The sequence below is a fragment of the Nanorana parkeri genome, unplaced genomic scaffold (assembly GCF_000935625.1).
Source record: "Nanorana parkeri isolate BGI_ZX_2015 unplaced genomic scaffold, ASM93562v1 scaffold107, whole genome shotgun sequence".
NCBI lineage: Eukaryota > Metazoa > Chordata > Amphibia > Anura > Dicroglossidae > Nanorana > Nanorana parkeri.
In genome coordinates, this window is record NW_017306375.1 from 850912 (window position 1) to 869022 (window position 18111).

Consider the following 18111-nt stretch of genomic DNA (forward strand, 5'->3'; position numbering starts at 1 on the left):
CCCGTTCTAGCTTCTGATTGGTCGGAGAGGATAGAGTTGAGCTTCGTTGTCGCATCCTCTGCAGCATGGCCCTGATCATCCTGGTGTGTGTTCTCCTGTACCAGCTGTGTGCCGGCCAGCCGGGGCCCCCAGATCCGCCTGGCAGGATAGGTAAAGGGGCGGACACAGGCGTGCCTTCATTTACCCATACGTTGCTCTGCATGCTGCATCCTAAGCTTGGACATGGAGATAGGTCACAAACCATCATCACTCATCTGTAGTACTTATAATTGACAACATGTAATAGAAACAAAAACGTTCTCAATCAGCTGAGCACTGCATAGAAGAAGAGCAGTCACCATCTCACTTGTTGGCCAGATGAAAATATATTCTGCTCCCCTCTTCCTGGAAATTTGATTTGGCCCCACTGCTGTAAATATAAAAATTGGATTGGAAGTCGTGCCTGAGCTCACTGTCTGTTCAGTGCCTGGCACATAAAGAGTGTATTAGGCTACATGGGTACATACAAAAGGGTACAGAGTGATGCTGAAGCTCTTGTTCTAAATTGGTCTAACCTCCTGAACAGGAAAATCTTCTACATGGGATGGATACATAAGATTGCATTCACACCCTATGCAGGCCAGCAAAATATTATTATCTATCAATAGAATTATTGTAAATAGAAGTATCTTGTCGCGGCCAGTGAGGTATGCAGAATGCTTCTCCCATTTCCTAGTGACTCTATTTGGACTGGAAGTGAAGAAAGAGTAGTTCTGTCCATCTATCTATCTAATCTATCTGTCTATCCATCCATCCATCCATTCATCATGAATACATGTTTGTACTTGGCTAATAGTTGGTTGTTTTTCTCTTTGCCATTAACGGGAAGGATGTCAGCTACGTGCTGGCAAATATCTCTACCCACTATCCTCCTTTTTTATAATCTCTAGGATAAATCAGTGCACGTTTTATGTTTGGATACCTTCCAAGTAAAACTCCAATTTAGTTTGGGAAATATAGTGTACATTACCAGGATTAGATCACTTTTTCTGCAGGTACTTATCTTCTTCTGTCCTAAGATATTGCCACAGGTCGAAATAGTGCACTTCATGGAATTTTTCAAAATCTTTTCTAATAAGACCGTTCTGCCATTACTTTAATCATGTGATTACTACCACTAAGAAATAAGAACGCTGCTATCCCTCTAAGCCAGTGGCTGTCAACTAATAGGGGGCATCAGGTGTGGCCCCTGATGTCGAATAAAGGATTGAATATTATATTTATTATATGTAATCCTCTGATGATTCCTAGGGCCCGAAGACCACACTTTAAACACCAAAGGGCCACAGGTGGTCGTCGGGCTGCAGGTTGGGCACCAGGGCTCTGAAAGTATGTCATAATAGACTGCAGAAACTGCACAATTACATGAGTAGTCACCAGTATGCTGCGGGAGCGCGCCCACACCCACCACGCACAATCCCAATTTCCAGGAATGGGGGAATAGGTGCACCCAGCTCACAATTCTAGGGGCAAGGCCTAAGAGGGCTGCCTATGCAGATACTGACTATCACCTAAGGGGGCTCTGAAATCTTATGGCGTCCTCTTCATAACATTTATGGCTTTAGTTTAGAATATTTGTTTTCACCTCAGGGTCACGTTGAGTTTTTACCACAGTTGCAGCTCTTTTGTGGATAGCATTAGAAGTTCAGTGGTTTCCTAGTTTGGAATTTCTATTTAAAGGCCACAGTAAAGCTCCCTGGATATATAAAACAGGTGGATGTCAATGGCGCTGACAGCAGTCTGCTGCATTAAATATTTATTTTCTTGTTGCCGGCCTAAATAAATCACAAGGGAATACAGCATGTTAAAGCGGAACTCCAGGCATACAACTAAATACACAAATTAAATACATATAAGGGCCCGTTCACACTAGCCTGTCTGCCAAAACCTTTTAGCGGCAGCTCCGGCAGTGTCCGGTGTATCAGGGCTGTCATTGTTTACATTTAAAAAAAAACTTTATTGGTAGTGTACCCTGTGAACTAGGGATGCACCGATACCGAGTATTTGGGTGAGTACTCATACTTGCCCAAATGCTCCGATACGTACCTCTGATACTGGAACTTCCGGTCAGAGGGAGATCTCCATCTGACCGGCAGTGCCGAGGGAGCATTAAGCCAGCTTCCTTTCCAATCAGAAAGCCGGGTGGTGGGTTATGACCAACCTCCTGGTTTCCTGGTTGGTTAGGAAGCCAGCTTCACTGGTTGATAGGCAGCCTGGCTTCCTAACCAATCAAGAAGCCGGGCGGCACGTCATGACTCGCCTCCCAGCTTCCTGATTGGTCGGTAAGCCAGGCTGTCTAGCAACAAGTGAAGCCTGCTTCCTAGCCAATCAGGAACCTGGAAGACAGGCCATGATGTGCCGGCCGGCTTCCTGATTGGCTAAGAAGACAGCTTCAATTGTTGCTAGGCAGCCTGGCTTCATGACCAATTTAGGAAGCCGGACAGCACCTCATGACCCACTGCCCAGCTTCCCGATTGGCCAGGAAGCCATCCAGCCTCGGCAAGTGAAGCCGGGGGTTCTTTCGATAGAACGCCGGCTTCCCAGGCAATCAGGAAGCCCGGCGATGGGTCATAATCCACCGCCCGACTTCCTGATAATTGGGGCACATGGCATCGGTATTGGTACTCGGTATCGGCGAGTACCGAAAAAAATAAATATTGGTACTCATACTCGATACCAAAAAAACGGTATTGGTGCATCCCTAATGTGAACATTCCATTCCTCGCATGATACAGTTCTCTGCTGGTCGGTGGCATGGTCCATTGTGCGCAGAATTTTTTTTTTCTCTGCACAGCAGCGCACTACCCATTCTGTAGTGTAAACAATTGTTTTCTGTGTGCCCTAGCGGTTACTTGCGTTCATCCTGTGCAGAAAAATGCAGCTCACTGCTATAGTGTGAACGGGCCCTAAGAGAGCTATTTTACCTGCCAAAGGATTTCTATTCCTGTCCATCCAGTTCTGAGATTTACACAGTACAGCCCAATGTGGAAAGACAGGAGACTTCATTCTTTTTCTCTGCTGCAGCTAAGTAACACTCAGAGGTGACTGGAGAGTAAAGGAGAAGCAGCAGACTGATGAGCTTATCTTTCTGTCACTATGTTTTTTCCACCTATGAGCGTGCTCCTGGTCAGCCCATCTTTTTTTAACTGGCTCATTGTGCAGCTTCTCCCGCTCCCAGCCTGAGCTCTGCTGTACAGAGATTGCTGAACAGGCTGATACCAGGTCAAATTCAGGTACTTCCGCTGCTCTAATAAAAAAAAACAATTACATTTTATAAAGTATTAATGGTCACAGAACTGCTTGACTGTGTCTTTTATGTCTGCCTGGAGTTCACATTGTACTACTAAAAGGTATGATGGTGAATCCTGCATATTGAACCTGTGAAATGTTATTTCTGTTTTTTAGCTGTTGTCGGTGCTGGCATTGGAGGCTCTGCAGTCACATATTTCCTTCACCACCAGTTCGGACCTCAGGTGCAGATCGATGTGTATGAGGCAGAGCGGGTTGGAGGCCGGCTGGCCACCCTGACAGTGAACAGTCAGCAATATGAGTCTGGGAGCCCTTCTATTCACTCATTAAACTTACATATGCAGGACTTTGTCAAGCTGCTGGGTGAGCCTGTCTTCTTTATGTGTCTACTGCTCCAGTTATGCGTCCTGTCCTTCTGTTATTTCCAACAGTCTAGCTGGCTGCTCTGTACATTTCAACAACGTTTAAATCACAACAATATATTTGCAGATTAGACCCAGGGAGTGTGTTTCACCAGTATAAATTAATATTTTGTTTTCTCAGTGCATGTTGTTGTGGACTGCATATGTAGTGGAGCCCATTCACATTTCAGCACTGTTGGGGTCTGTCTAGCTGAAACATGCATGCCATGATACTAGGGATGCACCAATACTGAGCATTTGGGCAAGTACTAGTACTCGCATAAATGCTTCCATACTTACCCCGATACCAGAACTTCCACATCGTTTATAAAACACAAAGAGATATCATTGACTTAGCAAGGTCTGACTTAAGAGGGGTGTCTTACCCTTTTCACTCTCCTTGTATTGTATGTTTCCTTAAATAGAACTATGGGGTAAGTGTTTTTCCCCATAGTTCTCTTATGGTTCACGGGAGGACATATACCAGCGTCCTCCCGTGACCCAAAGTTCAGCGGGGACTGACAGTCACCGCTCACTGCAGGGAGATGATCGAGAAGTGAGTGAGCGACGGTATGTGTTCGCTCACTTCCCGATCTATTGAGCCGACGTGTGACCATTTAATTGTCACACGTCAGCTCTAAGTATGAGGATGAGTGATTTTCACTCAACTCATAGTTCTCCTTTCATTTCTAATAGCACTGTAGAATATGTTGGGACTGTATATGTAGACAGTTATGATTACACATATGTGCAACTGTAATCATTTGTATTGACTGTTCAGGTCAGCTATTGGAATTTCATCCTTTGTCATTTCTCCTTAATGCAGGGCTGAAACATCGCAGAGAGGTGGCTGGAAAGAGCGCTATTTTCAATGGAGGGAATCTGGTTCTAGAAGAGACCGACTGGTATCTCCTTAATCTTTTCCGACTTTGGTGGCACTATGGGATCAGTTTTCTGAGGCTTCAAATGTGGGTAGAAGAAGTCATGGAAAAGTTCTTGAGGTTTGTTATCTGAAGAAAAGGTCACGTATGTTTACTTGTGCAGAAAACCTATACTTAAGGGAAATACACGGACTGCCACTATTGTTCTTCAAAAAAAGATTCATCTCTGGCATCAGTATTTTGAGTCTCTAAACTAAAAAAAAACATTCAGATTAGGTCAGATTGAAGTCAGAACCTCTGAGCTGCATACTTGCTCCAGGCAAATGCCTGAGAAGGTATTGGAAGTATATGTATACAGTAAACTCCCCATTATCCGGCTTTCAAACAACTGGCGCTCTCAAGCAACCAGCAAAAACAAATTGAGGATATAATCTGTCCTTGATTTAAAAAAAAAAAAAATGTTGTGCTGTTGCTTGATAAAAACGGGGAGTCTTAAAATTTTTATTAGCCAGCGGCTAGATTCTGCGATCGGCAGCAGAATGTAAACAATGGGTTTCAATAGCCAGCCTGCTATAGGCTATTTTAAATTGCATTAGCCAATAGCAGGCTGGCTGTTGTGCCCGCCCACTGAGCAGAGGTGCAATACTAAGAGACAACTTTTATTCTCAGGTCTGCTCCTTTGATCAGTGGGTGTGGCTTCAATAGCCAGCCTGCTATTGCAATCTGAAATAGCCAACAGCAGTCTAGCTATTGCTCCAGGCTGCTGACATTTACCTGACGGTTGCAGAAGCTAGGAACCCATGGAGTGGTTGCTTGAGAGTTACTATTAACTCTTAAGTAACCAGAAACTACAGTTATCCGGTACCTACCGATCCCCTTGGGTGCCAGATAACTGGGAGTTTAGTGTGTATGTGTGTGTGTGTATATGTATATATGTGTGTGTGTATATTTATATATATGTATGTGTGTATATATGTGTGTGTGTATATATATATATACCTCCATCTGGTATTGTCCACAAGAGCAGAGGCATCTTTGTTCATCAGCCAGCATCTACATCTTGGACTGACATACTGGCTCAAAGATGACAATATCAGGTCATTACTGATGTCTGTGCAGTTCTTGGCTGTGTTCACAAATGTCTGACGCAGATGAGCAGTTCACCTTGTGACCTGCTGCAAAGTTGCAGTGTACAGTTTGAGTGATCACTGGGGGAGAAGAGACTGAGGAAATACTGCCATCAGAAGACTAATGACATCATCATATCTGACTAGGCAAAGTCATCGAGTGAAGCTCGAAAAGGTAGAGCTTTGCTAAAAAAAAAAAATACTGTTACTGTTTTAAGGAATATCTTCATGCACACTTATACATTTACTGAAAGATACAATTGAAGCTACTGGGCTTTCATGACCACCAAACAGATAGCTTTTTTTTCTTCTAGAAATACAGGTTAGCTTTGACAGCCTCTTTATTTTGTAAGTACAGGTTTTCAGTTAGATCAAGAGTAGTTTCATGGTCAGGACACTCTCTGCAAGGGCTTTGCATGTTCTCCCTGTGCTTGTGTGTGTTTCCTCCAGGTACTCTGGTTTCCTCCCACAGTCCAAAGACATGACGGAAGGTTGATTGGCTCTTGACTTAAGCTGTAAAGTGCTGTGTAAATTGTCAGCACTATATAAATACCTGTAATAAATAAATAAATATTTTGAGGACTGCATTAGACACTGCTGAAAATTAAAAGACAAAGCCATGTTAAACTAAAACAGTGTTAAATCTTTTGGCTTATTATTCTTTTTGTGTCACTAATATTTTACATGTAAGGAGTAAATACAATTGTACACACATCATTTGTTGCAGAGCTGGGTGCATACGATGCCATGTGCTTTGACTGCTGAAGCTGCACTTTCACTGAACATATAGGCCAAAACAATGAAGGGAATTTAGGACAGACAGAATCCGTAGCAGTTGCCTATATCAACAAATCAGCTTCTCTTTTCAGTTTGTTCAGTTGAGTTTTTAAAAGGAAAGATAGAAGCTGAATGGTTGCCAAGGGCAACTGCTCAAGGTTCTGGCGGCTTCAGCTCTGATAAATTCCCCTGAATGTATTATTGGCTGATGATCAGCAACAAGTCTGGAACTAATTCCACAGTTGGGCAGCAGTCCTTTATCCCCCATAGACTTTTCAACTGCCATCTTTATTGTTTATTATTTTCAAAGCAAAAAATGTTGATGTGATGGATACAAATATTTAATGTTTGATATAATATTTTTCCTATAATGCTTTCTTTAGGGTGTATAAATACCAAGCTCATGAGTATGCTTTCTCCAGCATGGAGGGATTGCTGCGTTCACTCGGAGGGGACCATTTTGTGAATATGACCCAGAAGTCAGTTGCAGAGTCTTTGCAGGGAATTGGAGTGTCGCAGCGTTTCATAGATGATGTGATCAGTGCTGTGATAAAGGCCAGCTATGGACAGTCAGTGTCCATTCCAGCTTTAGTGGGTGAGTTTTACATTCAAGATATATTTCATGAGACCATATTACACACACTTTTTATTGTGAGAAACAGGAAGGACAACCCCCTCTCGCCTAAAGGGAGAAACCATCTGGCCTAGTCAGTTATACACAGACTGTCAACAAGCATGCAAGCAAAGCTAGGATATGTTATTAGATAACTATATATGTATTGCAAACAAAGTGTCATGGATGCTTCACATAATACAAAAAGAATGCAAGAGTAAAGCAAAATTGCAGTATACATTGCATGAAAATGGTATAAATATGGGCAATTTTAATTGATTCTTTTTCTTTTCTTGTTTTTCTGGACTTGCAGAGATAATCAGAAGTCCTGAAAATATAAAGGCAAACCTTATAATAAGTTGCCTAGGGCTGCAACCAACTAATTGATTATAAGAATAGTTGTCAACTATTCTCATTATCGATTAGTTGGTTGGATCCCCTAGCTCTCGCCTCCATGCTGGGAGGAGGGCACAGCAAGCAGTGGGCGTGTGCAATAGCCAGCCTGCTATTGCAATTTTAAATGGAAGCTATTCAAGTACCATGTGCTTTCAATACAATTATTTTTTTTTACATTATAAAGGTGGGGAAAAAGTCCTTTTCTTTTTTGGACTGACAAATTCTGCTGCTGGAGGTGCATTGCAGTGCTATTCATTTCAATGGCACCCCAAACGCGCCTCCGGCTCACAGTGTGATCACCTGCACTGGAACGCACAGTACAGCAATACTGTGCGCTCCAGTGCAGTGCAATTGCAAAAAATTGAAGTAAACTTTATGTTTGTAGCAATGCATTTGTGTATTTAATTTCAAATTAAGGATGGCATGTATTTAATTTTTTTAATCAGAATAATCGATTAATTAAAAAACTAATCGGCCAACTAATCGGTTATGAAAGTAATCATTAGTGGCAGCCCTATTAGTGTGCCATTATGGCATATATATAATTACTAGATAACAAGCCTCTTCCTCTGCAAAGCTGACAATACAAGCAGCGATGCAGTCCTTAGAATAATGATTACAGTGTATCAAAACCCAACAACAAAAATGAAATACATTGCAGTTTACCAGTCCTTAGATGTGGTGGCTTTATTAGTTTTCTTTTTTCAGGTTCTTCTTCACATGGTGGTTTTGCCAACAGCACACCTTCTGTCCAAGGGTGACAACACTTACTCACCTTATAATTAAAGTCTTGAAAGAAAAAAGATGTTAGTTGTATTTACAACATTTCTCTATTAATACACTACCCCTAACAAGCGCTGTAAAGTCTTATTGCAGATCCCTCACAGTTGGAGATACTGAAAAAATACCTATGTGTATATCACAGATTACCTTTTTATATGCAAACTCCTAAAATATCAAGACAGCAGAAATAGGACAGCATTGTAAACATCTCCACTTCTCCTTCTCTCCATAACATGGCAGTTGTGAGGTTCTGTAGTCCAAAGACATAATTTGGAACAATAGTAATTGTTAGCAGAGGCAGAGAGTGCAGGAAGTTATCAGCTGATAATATTTCTAGCGGGATCAATGAGTATTTGTTTGCACTTATTAAACAGATATACCACTTTCTTTTGTATATTGAACAGACCAAAAGGGAGTAAATAAGAAACGTTCTTTGCTAGGGTTTACATACCTATGAAGGGAGTGTTTATCAGTTAAACTAAATGGACAGTTTGATCAGTAAACCTTAATCATCTTAAGCCCGCCCCTCATTGCAGTCATCGTAAGCCCGCCCCTCAGGGGGGCGGGCTTGCGATGATCGAGAGTACGATCTGCCTGTCCAAGATGGGCAGATCGTACGTTTTTTAAATCACTTTACAACCATCACAAGACTAAGGTCTTGCAATGGTTGTACAGTGTATGGCCACCTTTACACTTTAAGCAATTAAGTTGTTGTTTTTTGGGGCTGGACCTCGGGCAGGACTCAGTGTCATTGATGAATTTTCAATAAACTGATTCAATGTGGAATGGAGTGTAGCCGGATTCTTCCTTTACTATATACCTGTTTGCTTAGAGAAAGGACACACTCCTGCTGGTGAGCACCCGGCTAATGCTTTGGAGAAGCGGTGCTTTATTTTTATGCCTTGTTTTTTTTTCCACTATTGATCTTACTATTTAAAGGCCACCTCATGCTTTTTCTGATCAGCTGACCTGATGAAGCAAGGAATTACAAACTTTATTTAGCAGCTTCATAATAAATACAGTCATCCCCTATGACTCTAGACAGGGTTTTACAGCTATTTCTAAGGCTCTGTTTATCGGATGCTGAGCACAGTGAGAAAAGATACTTAGCATAGACATTACCTGGCTTTAGTAATCCTAAACAAATTGCCTGCAGTCATTAGCCTGACTTTTAACCTACATTACAAAGACCTTGCACTTGAGATAAAACTCTTAAGATGTTAGGTGTCACCTTTACATTGCTTAGGGGTTTGTTTTAGTGAAATATGTGATGGCTCTGTTGTAAGAAATGTCATTATTTCTTCAGTGTCTAAGTGGAATAATTAACAAAAAGTGCAGTTCACTAATACAACTTCTTTTACTGTTCTTAAAAAAACCAATTTAAATACTTTTTTTTTCTTCTATTTTTTGCTTGTGAATTGTTTTATCTACTCAAAAAGTGGCTCCATTCTTTGCTTATGTCGGTTAAGCCAAAACGATTTTTATTAAAGTGACATTAAACCCTCAGATTTTTTAACATAAACCAATACTGTAATGTGTGCCTTACTGTAATCCATGGTTGTTTCCCTTCTCTTTGCTGCTCTTCCTTTTAAATCCTTATCTCTTCTCATGCTGGGGAGAACTTCCGTTTTGCAGTTGACTGCCTCTTCTCTGGAATGTTACATGGTGTCTGTGTGCGCGCTCCCGAACTGAGCCAGTACTACAGGATGACGTCCTCCCGACATCCACATCCCCGCCCACTTCCTGACAGGATCGAGAAGTGAGCGAACGCCGATATGTGTTCGCTCACTTCCCGATCTACTGAGCCGACCTGTGACAGTCTCATTGTCACAGGTCGGCTAGAACTATGAGGTGAGTGAAAAGCACTCCCTTCATAGCTCTCCTTTAACCAGTTGCCGTCCGCCCGTTGTAAAAAAAACGGACGGCACTGCTGCATTGGCGGGTTGCCGTTTCCAGACGGCATTTTTTTTCTGCTCGTGCGCGCCCGCTAGGGGCAGAAAAGACCCGTGCAATGCTAACACCCGTTACCGGGTGTTTCACATATAGACGATCGGCGGCTCTATAGCCTGCCGATCATCTATATGTGCTCGTTTTTGCGGTCCTCCTGACCCTTCACCTTCAATCCCGGGATCCGCAGCCCCACTGTGCCGCGAACGTCGCAGTGAGAGCAATAATTTTATTACAAAATTATGTAATTGTATTACATAACTTCCGCATTCACCTGTCAGTCATCTGGCTGCTATAGCCAGAGAAAAGAAGCTGAACTTTTTGAGGTTTCGCTCGCGCACACAATTTTAAGACTTGATATGTTTGGTGTCTTTTTACCCGACGTGACCCCGTCTTTTATATTTTACCAAAAAATTGGGTAATAATAAATGTTTTATCATTTAATATAGGGGAAACTGTTTTTTTTGTAAAATTTCGGTAATTTTTCCTTAATATAGTAAAAAATAAAAACCCCCAGTGGTGAATAAATACCACCAAAAGAAAGCTCTCTCTGTCCCCAAAAAAGGGTATAAAATTAATTTCAGTACAGCGCTGCATGACGGAGTAAATGTCAGTCAAAGTACCGCAGCGCTGAATACTGAAAAATGGCCTGGTTGGGAAGGGGGTTTAACAGCGCGGATGTCAACTGGTTAATGTCACTTTAAGTTTTGGATGGAGTGTAGAAGGATTAGAATCCCTGCCTGATGCTTATTGCTATCTGGTACTTGTTTGAGAGATTTATCCTTACTTCCTCTTCTGCTGACAGGTTTCAATATACAGAAAGTGAGGGAAAATCTGCAACAGGGACACCGGCAGAAATAAAAATCTGACGGGGGGTACAAGCTCTCCTCTACTCTACTAAAGACAAGTGTTTTTTATTTAGGCTGTGTTGCTGTTTGATAGCTCCCCTTACTTCCTGTCTGTAAAGTTTTTGCAGGAGGGGAAGTGAGTGGAACTCTCTTTACGGGAGCCCCAGATAATAGAAGAAAACAGACTGGGTTGTCATGCTTTCCCTATTCTATCCAAAACTAAAAAGAAATGTTTTTGGCTTGGAATACACTTTAAAGTGGGCCTTGCACCAAACAGGCAAAGCCCACTTATTTACTGTGTTCCCCTCTCTGCATGCCAAAATACTGTAAAATGTTATTATATTTACCTTTACCCCAGATTTTGCCTACATAGACATGGGTGACATCACCATCCTTCCAATGACTTTCTAGGGGAATGCTGAGTAGCCTAAATCTCACACGCACTTCTGCATTGTGTTTGGGTGACATCTCTTGAAGTTTGGGCTACTCAGAATTACTGGAAGGAGCGTGATGTCACTCCCTGAAGTACAGAAGCCAAAGGAAAGGTAACTATATTATATTAACTTTTTTCCCCTACTTTTCTTATTGTTTTGCTGCATTTTGCACTGGGGAGGGGAGCAAAAGTTAATAACCAGACCTTTTTTTTTTCCAGTCTTAGCTAAGCGAAAGGTTGAATCCCCTGTGTGGGTAGAGTTCCCTTTACTTCCTGTCCTAAAGCTACAATATTCACCAGGACAAATAGAAAAGGTGAATCTCCCCAATAAAAAATAATTTATATTATTTATTTATAATGTTTTTATGGAATTGACTTTGCCATTTAAAATATTGTAAACATCGGTAGTATACATGCGATAAATGTAGCTGATCTGTTCAATAAACCTTACACGTTAATGAATGGACCCTGTAGTAATATCTATTCACATAGAGATGCATTTTATAATTTTTGTGGGTATGTATATGGTTTACTGATTGTTTTAGATTTGACACACATTTATATGATTTTCAAGCAGCTAACATACCTGTAAATAAATGTTTTGGTGTGTTCTTGTGTGCTTTCCCTAGGAGCCATGTCTTTGGCAGGAGCCCAAGGAAATATGTGGGCTGTGGAAGGAGGTAATAAGTTGATATGTTCAGGTTTGCTAAAGCTTACGAAGGCCAATGTGATCCATGCCAGAGTGATAGCAGTGTCTCTACACAGCTCAGGTACATTATTTGTTCTTTTAATATTTATTTTGATCCATTTTTAGGTGCTGGACAGTATACCGGGCAGTTTTAGTTTGATAATGCAGGGAACTCTGAGTGGAGTTTTGGCATTTAAAAGAATTTACATTGTGATCTAACCTTTAAAATACAACTCTTGACATTAAATATCCACTGATAAGTGGTAAACATGTGTGGCACAGTAGGTAGCTGCTCTGTAACCTGTAACAAGTTGCTCTGAATGGAGAAAAAGCTGTCAGCTTCAGACTTGAAGCTGACACCTTTTTTCTTCATAATACTAGGTGAGGCTCTGCCTCCCCTGACCGCATGTCCCTGCTGCAATCTCTCCTAATATAATTTATCCCTCAGACCTTTCACCATTTCTGTTGCCCATCTCTGGACTCATTCTGTGTTATCAATATCTTTTTGTAAGTGAGGTCTGCGGTACAGGAGACAGTATTCCAAATGAGGTCTGACTAAAGATCTATGCAGAGAAATCAGGACCTCCTTCCTCCTGCTGGAGATCCCTCTAGTGATGCTGCCCAGGGTTCTATTCACGTTTCCCGCTGCCGGGCCTCATTGTTTGCTCATTTGCAATCATTTGTAACCTCAATATTCTACTCAGATAATAATCAGAGGATTATTTTTTCCCTAAGTGTATATTGAATGTAAAAATGTTGAACTGCAGTTCGCTCTATCCAAAACTGAAAAAAAAAAAGTTTTGGCTTCAATTCTACTTAAGTGGATAGTCAGAAATTGCTCACTGCTCAAGGTGCCCCTAGCAACTTCTGTGGAAACCCTGGTTGAATAAGGCTGTTTTAGGGTGTAAAGCACAGTAGATTCCTATGCATTCTTTTCAAAAGCCACATATAAGATTATTAGTGTTCTGACAATGATCAATATAATTTTATTATACAATTAGACACATTTATAAATACAGATTTTTTGTTGTGATTCTCATTGCTCAGATTGTCCAGCAGAGGGAGCTTTAATCCTGCTATATTAGTGCGGGATGGCTCTGCACCTTTGTACTTCCCCACATACAGTATGCCCTAATAAAGCTGGAATAACATGTAACCATATGAGAACTTAATTTAAATGATTTAGAAATGCTGCTGTGGGGCAGCTATATATCTTGGCTCCTCACAGCAAATATACAATGGATGGACTGGTACAGTTCAATACCAAAGCAAGGTGACAGTGATTTTGCTGTAACTTTCTTTAAATCCAGATGTGAAGGCAATATACTCTTCAACATATTCCAATATCTTTATAACAGATTATCACCAAATAGTTAAAAGGGGAGAAAGTAAAACCCTTCATGTTTTTTTTTCTTATTATTGAGGTCAAAGTGGATGACCAGAGATCATTATTAAAGTGACACTAAACTCAGGAGTTAAATCTTATAAATGCATTCAAGTACCTTAAAGGAGAACTATGGGGTTAGGGCTTTTCCCCATAGTTCTCTTTAGGGTAACGGGAGGACACAAACTAGCGTCCTCCCGTCCCCCTAAGCTCAGTATACTGTGAGCTACAGCTTGCGGTATACTGAGACGCTGCAGCTGAAGCGCATCCCGACAATTATGTCTGGATCCGTCCAGCTGCGTGAGTGACAACTGGCTCTGCCTATTTAGAGGCAGAGCCAGCTGTAATGGCTCCTCCCCCGTCCGTTCCGCCAGTCAGCGCTGGAGGATCGGAGGGGGGAATCCAGCCCCTCCCCTGGCACGGCAGAGAGCCATGACAGGATCGAGAAGTGAGCGAACGTCGGTATGATGTTGAAAAAAAAATGGACGGACTGCACTGCTGCATTGGCGGGTTGCCGTCTCCAGACGGCATTTTTTTTCTTCTCGCGCGCGCCCCCTAGCGGGCGCGCACGGGCAGATAAGTCCCGTGCAATGCAAACACCCGTTACCGGGTGTTTCACATATAGACGATCGGAAGAGGAAGGGAGATCAGCTCCTTGCTGACTTCCCTCCGGGCTGTGAATGCAGAAGTGATGTGTATTACATAACTTCCGCATTCACCTGTCAGTCATCTGGCTGCTATAGCCAGAGAAAAGAAGCTGATGAAGCAGATCTCTGCTTCATCAGCTTCTTTTGGGGTCCACAGGTGACATCAGGGGTCCTAGAGACCCATAATGTCTCCATAAAGAGGACCTGTCAGTGTGCCTTTGCTATTATATAGGGGGATTATTATCCCCCTATATAATAGCAATAACAATAAGTGCAAAAAATATAAATAAAAAAAATAAAAGTCACATATAAAAAAGTTAAAAAAAATAAAAAGTCATATATAAAAAAGTAAAATAAAAGTCATATATAAAAAAAGTAAAAAAACAAAACAAAATGTTTAACTCCCCCACACCCACGTTTACGCACATATAAACGTAAATATGCGTCCGGTGCACCAGCGCGCGAAAACAACAATTGCGCTACACACGTTACATATCGCCGCGAACGTCGCAGTGAGAGCAATCATTTTAGGGCCATCAATCACTGATAACACTAAACTGATGAGCGGTAAAAGCTTTTAAAGCGTCGCCTGTGGCCAATTTTGGGTATTATCGTTTTTTGAGGTATCGCGCGCCTGCAGCAGAGCCTGATTGGCTCCTAGTGCCCCCTCCCTATCCCAGTCTACTGGATGTTCTGCTGTAAAGGGAATTACTGGAGGCTGTTCAGGTACTTACATTAAAATGTATTTGGTTTTAATGGATACAAAACTGCAGCAGTTGGTGTTTTATTATTTGCACCATGCATTTAATATTTTTAGTCAGAATCATGTTGGCAAATAGTACAACATTTCTGTATATGGTAACTTTATTGTGGTAGAGCTCAAGTGCCTAGGATCACTCCCAAACAATATACAAAGTGGTCAGGACTTTCACATCATTTGCATTGTTTGTTTTTCCTTCCAGAAAAGAAGCCCCTATATGAAGTACAGTATGAAAGAGATGGGACCCTGGGTTCTGATTACTATGATGTGGTGATTATAGCTGCTCCATTACAAAAAACAGGCTTCCCTATCTCCTTTCTGAACTTCCAACCTACTCTTCCAGAACACATATGGTCTTACCATCGTGTGGTGACGTCCATTGTCCACGGCTATCTCAATTCTTCCTATTTTGGCTTCACCGATCCTAAGCTGTTTCCATTCGCTAGTATCCTCTCCACAGACAGCCCCGATGCTATATTTCACATCCTAGAAAGCCTGTGCCCAGTAAACGTGTCTGTTGGCTACCGACGCAAACCTCCACAGGAAGCTGGGGTTTGGCGAGTGCTTTCTTCACGGCCTTTGGACAGGAAGGAGCTGAAGACTCTCTTTAAGTCCTATTACTCTGTTCAGGTCATCGAGTGGCAGGCATTCCCGAACTACGGCACTGCCAGTTCCCTCAAATCACTTCCTCCCATCATGCTCCATGACAGTCTGTATTACCTGAGTGGTGCAGAGTGGGCGGCCAGCTCAATGGAGATGATTGCCGTGGCAGCAAAAAACGTGGCTTTGCTGGCTTTCAACCGATGGTTTGAGCTCACTGAGAAAATAGACCAGCAAGATTTGATGCACAAACTGAAGACTGAACTTTAAATCGAACTGCCATAGAATGGTTTATCGACACTTTGCCATGGCATTATGCATCTAACACTGGATAAGTCCGACATCACAACTGTGCATTTGTATGTTCTCTACTGGACAGTGGAGAGATGGAACTCCATATCTTATAGTGGCTGAAGCAATGAAATAAAGAACCTTATGTAGCAACAGGAAACTCATTAACTTTTAATCACTCTCTTTCAGTTTTAAAAAGGCTTTAATTTTGCGGTTTGGTAAACTGGAAATGATTTGTATGTTCAATGGACATTCACTTCCAAAAAATTGTATTTGTGTCCATTGACATGTGTGTGTACAGCACACAGTTTATTTTTAGGGTACTTTCATCTAATCAGATGTTTTTCACATTTATAAAACTCAATCATTTACATTACGCTCTCATATTTTTTTAAATCATTCCCACCCAAAGCAATTTCATGTTTATGCTTTGCTACAAAGCCATACCTCTAAGCTATTGTATTGTGTCCCAGAAAAACAGGCATGATGTTTGGGTGCGAGAATTCCTGCAAAATGGAAATCTTTATACAATTATCCTGGTATGTTTATGGGATCAGTGGAAACATTATGCTAATGTTCCTTTAAACTAATTTGACACAAATTTGGGCAATTCAAACCCTGCACACGATCAAAAATACTAAAGCAGAGGCTATCCTCTTAAAGTTAAAATCACATATGAAAACAATCAGTGGATCTAGAGGTCAAAGCAGCTGATGCTACAGTATTTGCAGATTTCAACTGTAAATGTTGAGCTTGCCCCCATTCCTGAGCCTCCTTGTTGATCCATAAGGCCCCCCATTACATGGCAGACCCACTAAGAAGACAATAGGGGACGAGGCCATCTTGAATTTTGCATGAAAAAACTGTTGCGTATTATTTCACGTACTTAAATCTCTGAATCCTCTTGATCATTTTTATATGTTGTTTTCACTGAAGAAGACCCAAGCTTATGCACAGTTAATCACAGGCTCACGGACATGATCTGTGTCCATTAATTTGTCTATGGCTGTCCTAACACAGGCCTTTTACAATCAACTTTGACAATGACACCCCTTGTTCTGGTTAAGCCAATGAAGTGGTTTCATCTTTGTTCTGTTACCTTAGGAACATTTGTGATTGTCTTGTGTTTATGTTGTATTGAACATACCTCACAACTGCTTAAATGTACATACTGGATGACCAGTAATTTAATCATTGTGGTGAAATATTACTTTATTGTACAGATCTTCCGAATGGCTGAAATGGTTTGGCTTCTTCATCTAAGAAGGCAGGCTATTAAAAGAATACCCAATTGGCTAATCAGACAAAGATTTAAGAAATTGTTAAAATTATTGTGTGTATGTGTAATAATTATAACTACTAATGAGACCTTCAGTAGGCCAGCACTTTGAAACATATCGAGGACTTGCTAGCCCAGGACCTCTAGGGTCCAGTAGCCACAGCTTTTACTTTCTGGAAAATTAATATCTTATGGATTCTGAGCCCACATATAGGTCAATCACCTGAGTTGCTGACCTGATCTCGTATCCATTTAGTAGAAATCTGAAATCTGTTTTTATAAATCTACAGATTGACATGGCTGTGGAGGGTACTACTTAATGTTTGCGTGACTGAAGTTTTATACAAGCGGCTGAGAGCATACAACAGGATTCTGATAATTGTACAGTGCCTGTGTATGGTTTATGATAGTAGGAACAAAGCTTGAATACAACGTGGGAGTGTGATTGCGGCTTAATAAAGTTGTATCATGAAATGATCATGTTTCCACAAGACTTGACTTGTCATAATAAATCTCATGATACATTATACACTGTGCCATCTGCTTTTATCTTCTGATTTGTTCTGTTCAAAAGAAGTGTTTGTAGAAAAATGGGCAACAATTGAAGAACTAGTAGATGTAAATATCCTGTCTTTGATTCAATGTGTAAGTGTAACATTTACAGTTATTTATTTCTTTTTACAGAGATGACAGTACTCCCCTTATCATTTACTTCATCTGATTTCTCTCCAGAAGGACAAAACCATCTTTGTTCAGGTACTACCAAGTGTTAACATTTACTTTCTGGCCTGAAATGCTGGCTCAGAGATAACACGCTCATATAAATTCCGGTGCTTGTGCAGTTCTTGGCTGTGTTTACAATTATCTGAAACAGATCTGCCCCTGCTGTGGAATGTCACCTTCTGACTAGCTACAAAGTTACAATGGTTCAGTCTAATTACTGGGAAAGAGGAGACTGAGGAAATGCT

At 41.3% G+C, this 18111-nt stretch overlaps 1 protein-coding gene across 1 annotated transcript; it reads left to right on the forward strand.

Annotated features, from left to right (window-relative positions):
• Window positions 1-25: 25 nt before the first annotated feature.
• On the forward strand, window positions 26-16056 carry PCYOX1L (prenylcysteine oxidase 1 like). Its single transcript, XM_018553045.1, has 6 exons — window positions 26-150; window positions 3445-3651; window positions 4516-4690; window positions 6858-7069; window positions 12124-12264; window positions 15176-16056. Exons 1-6 carry the CDS (start codon window positions 66-68, stop codon window positions 15841-15843), a joined length of 1488 nt encoding a protein of 495 aa, XP_018408547.1. The 5' UTR covers window positions 26-65; the 3' UTR covers window positions 15844-16056.
• Window positions 16057-18111: the final 2055 nt, after the last annotated feature.